The 11,313-nt window shown below is 49.4% G+C and overlaps 1 protein-coding gene across 1 annotated transcript; it reads right to left on the bottom strand.

Annotated features, from left to right (window-relative positions):
* Window positions 1-272: 272 nt before the first annotated feature.
* Window positions 273-2,051, bottom strand: LOC120902508 (peritrophin-1-like). The gene is made up of 2 exons (XM_040311320.1): window positions 1,965-2,051; window positions 273-1,877 (listed from the first exon to the last, which is right to left on the bottom strand). Exons 1-2 carry the CDS (start codon window positions 2,022-2,024, stop codon window positions 1,221-1,223), a joined length of 717 nt encoding a protein of 238 aa, XP_040167254.1. The 5' UTR covers window positions 2,025-2,051; the 3' UTR covers window positions 273-1,220.
* Window positions 2,052-11,313: the final 9,262 nt, after the last annotated feature.

Genomic DNA, 11,313 nt, shown 5'->3' with positions numbered 1-11,313 from the left:
GGTGTATGGGGACCTTTTTCGCTCCGCTCCGCTCATTAGATTTTCCGGCTGGACATGCGGTACGGCTTACAATCGTTCTAATGCGATCTTTAGAATAGTTTCGTTAATCGAACGCTATCAATCTTGACCGCTGGATGGAACGTCCAAAGCGTGACACACTATCGTACTTAAAGGTAAAAAAAGAGGTTAAAGATTTGATTTATACTTCGTTGTTAAAGGTAGCATACTGAAAGCGTTATGGAATAAGCGATTTTTATTCCTTCCATTTATCATACCCATTACAAATGGCTAGTTTAACTTAACGAGTACAAGACAATTGCGTGTTCTAATTGTATTATCTTGTTCAGAACAAACAATCGACAAGTTGCACCTTAACCCACAAGAAGTACCATTCTTACCGTACCACTTTTGCCTGCAAATGATTCGTCCCCTTTTCTTAGGCACGTTAATTTATGCTACCTCTCATACGGCTTTGAATTATTCATATTTATTTACCCGTGTTTGTTTTACCTTTTGTTTTTACCCTCCACCATATCACCACCACCATCCTTAACGAATTAGCGCGTATTAATTAGACGTATCGTTAACAGGGCCATTTGCACAAACCAGAAATCGAAAACAAAAACCAACCGAGAACTCCGAATTCAATGTTCACTGCCCAAAACAAAACCGCATACGCAGACGCATCACTTACGTGTCATCACGTCGGCTCACCACCGCAGCAAGGCTCAACGATTTATCGTCCTTCATTGACTATTCATATTTTTGTGCACGTTTGTCTGCTGGGTCCTTTAGTTCGGTGGATTTGCTGTTGCAAGAAGGCTCGTTTTAGCTTCTGGTTGAGTTGATTACCGGAAGCGATCACATCGGAACGAAGCAGCTGCTCGGAGCTTGACCGACCAATGTTGCGCCCTTCCGAGCGCACTCAAACTCAACCAAACAATCAATGAAGGAATCGAAAAGTTCGAATGTGTCTGTTTTCAACCACTCCCTGCTAGGGCAGGACAACTTCAGCACTACTGTTGTCCTTATGTCCTTCCCTCCGTTTTGATGCATGCTTTTAATCCAATTAAAATAACAAAACCCCCGTTCAAATCGGAAGCATTTTTCGAATCAACCAGCCGTTCCCTACCACCTGTAATAAAGAGGCAAGCACGTGCCTTTCGGAATATCGGGGGGTTTTTGTGTCATCGATTTCAGATTCAGCCCCCCGCGACACCCTAGCACTCTACGTTGTGCGTAAAGTCACAAATTTTGCGCTGCTTATTGTAAGCCGTTCCGGTCGGGCAGGTAAACTCCTGCGCCTTGTTACGCCCATTGCACACGACGTACCGTGCACAGTTGGTCGGATGCGCAAACTTGTAGCCATTCTTCTTGCCGAAGCACAGTATCTCGAGCAAGTTGCCACTGCCAGTACCACCACCGCCAATGGAAGGTTTCGGTGGTGCGTAGGCACAGGAAACGATATCGGCCGCATCGCACACCAACCGATTGCTGTCGAACAGCGTACCGGCTGGACACTCGAGTCGCAGCGGGCCAGCCTTCGTACACTGGTAGAATGCACTGCAGCCGGTCGTATCGGTGCGAACGGCGCCGGGAGCAGCACCGCGACACACGCTGGTTTGCGTTGGGACGAGCTGCGATGGGTTCGCCTCGATCGGTCTGTACTCCGGTACGGGCGGTTCGTAAGGATCCTGCTCGAAGTCAACATCGTTGTCGGCACAGAACGCTTCGTAGCCACAGGCGGACGTATCCACATCGAAGTACATGTTCTCCGGGCAGGCGAATAAGACGGGCCGCCCATTGCGGCACATGTAGAACTCGCTGCAGTTCGTTGGACTTCCCATTATCGTACCGGGTGCCATACGGTCACAGATCTGCGATGGGAATGGATGATGGATGGCTTGTATTTGTTGCCTTTTACTCACTAGCCGTATGGAATCACTCGATCAGAATCAATCTACCTTAAATCCATGCAGTCTCACAATGCCCCCAAGGGCGAGTAGCACAACCAGTAGCTTCATTGTTGCAAACGAAAAATTACCTCCGCACTAGACACTGACACTGTGCCGTACAATCGATTCGAGACATCTTTTATAAAGTATCGTGCTGTGATAGCACCGCATGTGTAGAAGCTTGATCGACACGGTTGTTCCCTTCAGATAAGATATCAATGTACCAGCGAGCTCTACCCTCTCCACACCGACACACCGACATCTCGAAACGGATGTTTGGAATTTCGGAACACTGGAAGGTACTGTGGGCCATAAAGTTGTGTTGCTATAAATTGATAAGAGTCCGTGTGCTTGGAATATGGAACCGATAGTTTGAGCCTCTTCTTCTGGAGCTATTTTCGGGGAAATGAGCAATTCTACCACTTCCATCAATTTGTCCGACAAGGTTCGATCTAATTGATCTAATTTGGGCTAATTTCTGGGATGCGGGTCAACAGCAGGCAGCACTGTTTCGAGGGTCCAATTCCTAGAACCATCGCCTTCACGAAAACGGTATCAGATTGATTTCAAGAATAGCCAGAGCTAATCGTAAATTCGGTAGCCATTTTCTGAAAATTACCTCCAGGCAACCGAACCCGAAAGCTCCCAAAAACTCCCTCTCGTGTGGGATATATGAACCAGCGGTCCACAGTAACCTCGACAACCAATCCGTGGGATCAAAACAGCGACGCGATTCTCTCGATCACTGATCGTTGGGAGTGTGTGTGTGTGTTTGTGTATGTGTCCGTGTGTGGATCGATCAATCAGACATGCGATTCGATTTCCGGCGATTCCAGGGCGTCGCCATCGCGCTGCGAGAAGGTTTCCGAAGCCCTCCGCAGAAGACCTTGCAGCACGAAACACGTTCACCGCGCACCGTGTGCAAGCCTATAATTTTGCAACTGGCATTATTGCAACCCACTGCCACTCGCGCAAAAGGGATGCATCGCTCGGACCCACAAGCCGACCGGCAGGCCCCATGCAGATAATTGCAATTGGCTACCGTTTGAGGCACGCGGGTTCGCATGCTGGATCGCGCGGCACATTACGTGACCCGCTACCGACTACTGTGTGTCCCAGTAGCCGCCAGAAGAGCGTTCAGCGAACCAATCAACAGTTTTCAAGCGATGTGCACGGCGTTGCACTTTTTCCAGCTTTGCCGATCCCTTTAGTGGAAATGGTGGGAGGGTAGGTATGAGAGAACTCTCCGACATCAATCACGCGCAAGCCCTCGGGAGGTGAGTCGGGGTTGACCATCCAACATCCAGGCAGCGACACCCTCAATCAACTCTTTCTCCAGAAATGACTGCACACAAACACGCACACACACACACACACAACCATGCTTTCTCATTTCACAAATCAAAACCACTGCCGGGCGCACATCCTTCCAAGCACAGGGTGAAACCATTAACCGGGCTGTATGCAAAACATCAACAAAATTCGACAATCGTCACACCCCAGCCAACTGGGATGTGTCGCCACGGTGCCCCAGCCGTCCAATCGAAGGCTGCACACACTGTCACTGTGTTTGCTTCGCTGACATATTTTAAGCGCATGACTTGCACTGCGCCGGGAAGCTGTGTCCGCGGGATTTCGGAGGACAGCGCAATAATCTGCAATTTAAACGCAACCCAAAAACGTCCGCCGGGTGTCGTGCATTCGGTGTGCGTGATTCAGTGTGCGGCAGAGAGAGAGAGCAACCAAGAGTGGACTGGGGGGGGCAGGACCCGAACGAGCAAGCGGGCGCAAACAAAGCAACCCTGAACGGGCGGTGCACCCTTTTTCCAGGCACACGCATCGATGCAGTGAGCCAATTGCGCATGACGCATTGCGAACGGTTTGCACGGATGATCTCTTCTTCGCGCAAACGTCTCAGCGTCAATCGTTGTCGGGGTCGAACGTAAAGAACGAGGGGAAGGGGGGTAGTTTGGTTTTGGAAGCTGCGGCGTAATTGGCAGCCGGGTCAATTATCGGTGCAATTGGGAGCGAATAATTATGCTAATAAGACGTTGTGAAATATCAGCAAGCGAAACCCGTTTCCGATCAAAGTCGGGACGAGGGGCTGTTAAAAGTGAGACAACTAAAATGCATTCCGGAGTTGCGCTGTGTCGTTGGATTTAAAGGTTTTGCGTGGTTTTTGTACGACCTTCTCCGTCAGGCTCTGATCCGTCTGGTGGGGAAGGTGGTTTTAATTTGGAGTTCGTGATCGGACGACAGGTAAGGTGAGTGGTAAAACGCGCCGCTGTCCTTAACATTGTTTCAGCTGCATGTGTGTAAGGCTTTGGGAACAACAGCAAAATATGGAGAACAAAATCGATTCCAAAAGCTGAACAAGGTTTAACGGTGGCTCCTGCTGCTCGAGCTAATCAGCCATAAGTTAATAAATATCGATTTTATATCCACTCCGTGCAACGAACTTGTGACACCCATGAGAAAAACGTTTTTGAATATCTCTTCAATAAAAAAAATACGGCTGCAGTGCGTTGTAGCAGAGAATCTCTGGAGTCCCTGAAGGAGCAAGAGGCAGCACAATATTTGGCCTGACCACTCATCAAACAACGATCGCTTGATGGGTCCAATAACTATGGTCGATGATTCGTTTCATCATCAGAAACATATCCTTCCAAAACTGGCACCATCCAGACAGAACACCAGAAAGGACCTCTGGAGATACCATAGTGCACCTGATTTGCTGTGAGAGTCGTTTCGTTTCATCAAGCTCACAGTCAATCGCCTCATAAGTCACAAAACACCGCAAAACACCCCCTGGAACCATCCTTTTATCCCCTCTTCCCATGCGCCTCGCAAAGGTCCATAAAAACGCCCAATAAGCCGTAATTTATTTGTTGGCTTTCGTTCCAATCATCATCGTAGCTCATAAAAGCTTAATGTGGGCCGGGAGCTGAGTGGCGCGAACGCGAAGTTGCCGGTGCCGGGCGATAAAACTCACCGTTTGGTATTGGCATTGCTGCTTCTCCTTTCTACCTCTTTCCTCCTCCTCCATAGCAAACATCACACACACACACACATACGCCCATCAAACATGACTTATGGACAGTAAAACTCAACATTAACCGGAAAGTGGATTTTTGTTTGCGCGTGGACGATTCCGCTCTTTGTTGCAAATGTTTTGCTGCACTCTCGGAGCAGCTTGAAGTGACGCCGTTCCCATAAAAGATCGAACAAAGTCGATTCGGCGAAGGCGAAGACGCTGTGGTTCTGGAATGGGATTTTGCAATGTTCTTCGAAGTTATTAGAAGAAAGAGAACATCAAAATGACTCATAACGCCTCGCGAAGGCGCCCGCACTGTGTGTGTGTACACTGGTTTATGGTTATGATATTCAATCAATGGTAGATTGAGATTGTTGCTCAAACTTGAATGTTGATCGTAAATTATTTCCCTTAAAACCCCCAAATCGATACAGCTCCGGTGCCCCTGAGCTGACAAGCGAACATCACAACTAAGTACTATAAATGCAACATGAAGTTACATTCTGATACAAACCTCCCCCTCACAGGAATTGAATCCAAAAAGAAGATCTTTCACGTGCTCCAGAACTCCTGATGAGTCCTGCCCCGTTTCGAAATCGATTAAACTTGACATCCGGGTGGCAGGGGAAAAGAGAAAGAAACCCAACACACTGTTGTTGAGCTGCCATAACTTCATCTCAACACCGAGAACTGTTGACCTCGAAGCTACCAAGGGATGGACGAATTCCACGAATTCCAGCGCACCAGCGCGTCGTGAGAACGTCTGGTTGGTCGCTTTGTGAGCGGACATTAGCGCACGTCATCGAGCGACTGCTCCAGCTCGCACGCACCTTTCCCAGTCGATATGTTAATACGATCCTAGCTTCTGGATTTTGCAGGACCCGAAACAGGGAGGACACCCCGGAGCGATTGCCCGCACAGCCTGAACCGTTTAGGAAGGCAGTCAAGTATAGGGAAATTTTAATTAAACTCCCAGTACACACTGCACACCCCAAGCGGGAAGCTGTAGATCACCCGCTGCGAACGATCCAACTGCTGAGCGATCTGAAGCTACCGGGTTAGAGCCTCCGGAAGGACTCAGCACGATCTCAGCACGGCAGCAGCAGCAACTCGTTGAACCAAACCACTGTCACGGTTCGTGTAAGCCTGGCCTCATTTCACCGGGGCCAAAAGGTACGTCGTCGATACCACCGCTTCGGACGCTCAGCTGGAGCACCGCACACCAGATCCAGGTGCCTGCTTCACGATCCAATAACGCTACACAATGAACAATGATGGTGGTTTTTTCTTTCGCCTCTCTTGTCCGGAGTAAAGCTACGTCTTCCATACGATGGGGATGATCGATTTTTGCTGGACCCACGGACGTGTTCGTGACGTGGTGCCGGGTAGGTCTTTCTTCTAATGCGTCTTCGTGACGCATACTCATCGCATAATCGTTCCGAGTGCGGTCGGTGCGAAATGAGAAAGCAGTTATTGTGGTCCTTCCCACATCCTCCCTGCTCTACCACCGAATCCGAACGGGCATCTAAATTCTAACGGGGCATATTCATGCACGAGTGCCGCTCGCAACCGCTCCGCAGGCCACTCAGATCAAGCTCAGTTCCATGCCAGCGAGCTACCTGTGTTCCACAGGCGAGATTTTTCTGATGCGTCACGATTGGCCCCGCAAACAAGGGGGATTTCTGGTTGGAGCAGCTGCCCTACAGGCACACTTGGGGGTTGGTGTTCCGGACGGTGCTAGATCAAGTGCGAGCTCCAGCAGTGCGAAGCCACAGCGTGCATGGCTTACTTTGTCACCTCCACAATCTTTTTCGGAGGACAGTATGAATCGAAAATCGTGCTTGTGGAACATCATTTTTTTAAGAATGAAACCTGATACCAATAAAGCTAATCATGGAAGAACATGTTTTTATTCAACCTTGGAATTCAAGATCACCGTGGGAAATACCACCACTAGACATGCCAATATCTCCCACCAACTAACCTGATAATTGATCGATCGGATAAATGATCGTGTACTGAATGCTACAGAACCTGATCAACACCTTCCGATCGTTTCGCTTGTACCGAAGGAATCGTCGCATTCCGATACGACAGGACACCGGCCATCTCGCCAGTGACCGGCGGGTGACGAGAAGACATAACATGCTGCACCCAAGTGACATAATAATCAGCTGTAATTATCTACATTTTCTTATCTACGCCGGCTACCTCTCATCCTCGCGCTCTCGCTCGCTAGCACACAGCTAGCAACTCAACTGACCACCCGATTGCAACGCAACGCAGATATTCCAACCTCCCCCAGTGCCCAGGATCGGCGGGTGGGGAGGCAACAGGGTAAGCGGATAGACAAACAAATTGCCTTGTTGATGTCATGTCACCAGCTACGTAACGCCGGTTCCATCACCACCTCCACCTGTCATGTTAGGGCACTCGCTCGTTCGACTTCACTCGCTTCCCGCTGCCTCCTCGGAGCCCAGTATGTCAAAGAAACGTCAAAACGCGGCAACGACCAACAGCACCGGGGGCAATTGGGCAAAGCAACCGGCCTGCCGATCCAGGGCCGAAACTGCTCGCCTGCCTGCCTGACTGCCTTCCTGCCTAATTAAAATCGGAACGGAACACAGAACCCTCAGACGTGCGGGGTGAACTTAATTGTCGCGCTAATTGATGGACAATTTTAAATTTCAAATTATTGCGCTCAGGCCGGGCTCACCTTCGCGAGCCCGGGTCATGAAATCGGTTGTGCCCCGCTCTGGGTGTTGCTCGGCCATGCTCAACCAGCCCGAGCAGGTGAAGCTGTCGCTGGTGTGGCTGGCGTCGATCTCGAAATAGCGCTGCTCATGCTCACTGCTGAACTGCTACCGTGCCCTAAAGGCTATTTAAGGGGGGGCTGTCAAATTGTCCACTGGCGGGGCGGTGTTGGTCAGATTTCCGGCGCACCACACGGAAGACAGCCTTTAATGTGGCGTGTGTGCTTTTCTCTGGTTGCGCAACAATCCGCTACATCCGGCGCACGAGTGGCGGGAAGGTTTGCTCAGCTTTGGGTAGCCTTTAGGATAAAATGATTTTACGTACGCGCAGTAGAGAATGTTGCTGTGAATGGGTTGTTTTGAAGAGAATGTCCAATTGCGTGAAGTTCAATCATTAGGCAAAGCTAGGCCTAAAGCAAGGCCTGTAACTGATCTCAGAATCTGGGAGCTATTCTGAGCAGCACGCCTCAAACATCGCGGCATGGTTTGCGTAATTTAACCTTCAATTTCTTATCGAAATCGAACTGCTTCCAACTCACTTTCAAGCTACAATAAAGCCCATAACTTCTCTGCGTGATCTTACCAACGTAAGCTACTCCGCAAAAAAAAAACCGGCAACTTCAGCTTGCGTGTTGAAAACCCGTCCATACCAGCTCGCCCATACGGACATTTAATTGCCTGCCGATAAATCAATTCTGAAAACCAGATCATGGCCTACGAGGATCTCCCCTTTCATACGGGCCCGTCGATCACTCCGGGGGCTGTAATCAGCAGAGCACGGATTGAGACGTTTCCGCACCAAAACTTCTGCACACACGACGGCTCATCCATCATCGCGCCTGGCTTCCAAACCGCGAAACCCACAATCGCATCTCGAAGCCCGTAAGTTATGAGTTTGTTTACACTGATTGAAACATTCGATACCCTTTTTCGGGCCAGAAGGTGTTCCGGGTCTGCCTACGGTGGACACTCGACGCTCGATCAATCGACCTGCTGCCACCTCGTGGCCGGGCTGGCTGGGCAAAAATCCCGAGCCGAAAGATTACCGTTTCGCTCGATAATTGATTTCACTGCACTGCTGTTGCACTGTTGCTTTCACGTTCTAGGAATTGGCGGTGCAGCGCCAAGTTGAAGTTGGCGCCTGTGCCCCCCAATCCACGGCGATCGATCGGGTCGGTACGGTCGCGCTAATCCCACACCACCGTCGCCACCAACTGTTGATTAAATTTTGAAATGTTGTTATGAAATGCAACCCGAGCCGTATTTCACCTGCCGCAAACGGGGTTGTTATTATAGCAATTACACCGGGCTTTAATTTCAACCTTTCAGCCTCTGCGCGTTAGATCCGCATTGCGAACGTTGGTGCCGGTGGGCTGCGAATATGATGAGGCACAAACTAGGTTAGGTGCAGCACTCGCTTCGGTGTGCAATTTACCTGCAATCAATATGTAATGTAAAGTTATACTTTTAAAACGTTAAAATGTTTTAACTTAATGCCGAGCAAAGCTCCATAGTTCACAAATGCAACGAGATGAGTTATTGCTTCCTGTGCATTACCTCTCAAGAACCAATCCTGTTAATAGTGGTGTTGCAGCAACGAATCCAGCCAAAGCTCAATGTGTTGTTTTCTTTTCGAATTATTGATTTTGTATCCTTTCAAAAATGCTTCCCAAAAAGGTCAGTGGCAAGAATTTTGGAGCAATCCAGAACGTCAGTCTACCCTTGAGCGATTCTTAAGCCACTAAACTTACATCAAAACCGTGTCGTGGTGATTTACCGATCCATACCTACGCTGAACAGTAAGCCACTTTTCATAATTATTCAAATTACCTACCCTAATCGTATGCAAACGATCCTGGAGCTGGACCTCCACTGTATAAGTTTGTCCGATTTAAGGCGAACCATTGTGGGCCAGCATCGAACCCTCTGGTGACGGAAAATCAGTCCTAATTTTCAATCAGATAAAAGCAATCCTCATATCCTCACATCCCAAAACCGTCCAACCCGTCCACTCCCGTTCACGGCGGCCGTTAATCTCAAAGCGATCGAACATCCCTCCGGCCCAGGTGATTGCATCGCGCCAAACGGATTATAAGCCCGCACCGTGCTTGGACGGAAGCACCAACAGAAGTTGCCCAGTGCTCAATTTGGTTTTACCGCTACACCATACAGCACAGCGGTCCTGCCAGGGATTTAGCAGTAGTTGTAGCTACGTCTACGTAGCTACGAACCTGACCCGCATGATTTACGACAAAATTACTTCCCACAACCTTCTAGCGATATGCTCCCGGTCCGGGTGCGAGCGATCGCTCGCCATAAATTATGTGCCAGGCCACGTTCGATGCAAAAATTTGTATCCATCTTCTGCAACCACCCTTCCTACACCGGTAGTCTGTTGCTACTGAGTCCTGTTGCAAGCGATTAAAGTTTGTAACGCGAGATAACGAGCTGACGGTGCGATTTCGTACACTTACACGAGCGAAGCTGCATCGCCCTACAAACAAGGGATTAACCTCTCTCTCTCTCTGTGTCTGTGTTTGATGGCTCCGAACATCCTCCGGCAGTTGACTGCATCTCACCCTGTAGCGCAAACAACAACGTTTTCCCCAACAACCGGGTGCAGCAGGTCATATTGTTTTTCTCGGCAAACAATGGGCAACGATTGGGTTTTCAAGTGTCGGACGGTAAAAAGTGACGACCTTATGATTCTGCGCGATCTACCTGCGCGCGGTCTTTCTTCCCTGCTAGATCATTGAATCGATTACTTTAAAGCCTTTTGTGTAAACCCCCGTTGGCGACAGCATCCCGATATCCTGGTGACGGATACGATATCCTGTACAACATTCCGAATACCCCGAAAAGGTGCTGAAGCTGGGATAAAAAAAAAAACGAAAACGTACGCACCGATACTGCAAGGGGTACCATCATCGTGATCGTTTGTCCGTGCGATCGAGATTTTATCTTCGCTTCACTTTTGGTAGCAATTACCAGACACCCGCAGCTTGGTCCTGCTGAGATCATCCTCGTCCCTTTGCTTTTCTCCCTCACGCTCGCTCGCTCCCTCTCTGCTTCTCGCGTTCCCACACGTACCACGCGCATGAAGGCGGCATTTGTAGGTCAACACACCTCTTATCTAGGACCATAATTTTGTTTATTAGAAAAAAAGGAAACGACCACTTCACAGCAGTGCGCTTGACAGTCGATTGAGAAAACACACGGAAACACACGGAAAGCCCAAACAAAAAGGGCCACTGGTCGGGATAATTGAAACACCAAAAAACAAAAACCCGCAAACCCGGTTGCGGCCAATGCGTTTCCCAAAGGATGCAGCCATGCATCGACAGGAACAGGTCAGTGGGCAGTCTTACCTATGTGTACCCTTGCATTGCCGGATGCAACTGCATCTTTGTACCGGATGATTCGCTCGTAATCGAGATAGCGCGCGAGCGGAAATTAAACGGAACGTTTTTCACCTGTTTTGATTGATAAGGGTGCGGGAAAAGGGTGTACACCCAGCTGGCACTGTGGGAAGGGGAAAAGGGACGATCCAGGTGCAAGATGAGTTTGGGTT

This window comes from Anopheles arabiensis, chromosome 3, assembly GCF_016920715.1.
Source record: "Anopheles arabiensis isolate DONGOLA chromosome 3, AaraD3, whole genome shotgun sequence".
NCBI classification, from domain to species: Eukaryota; Metazoa; Arthropoda; class Insecta; order Diptera; family Culicidae; genus Anopheles; species Anopheles arabiensis.
Note: the sequence above shows the minus strand (reverse complement) of the source record. Positions and strands in the feature narration are given on the sequence as shown.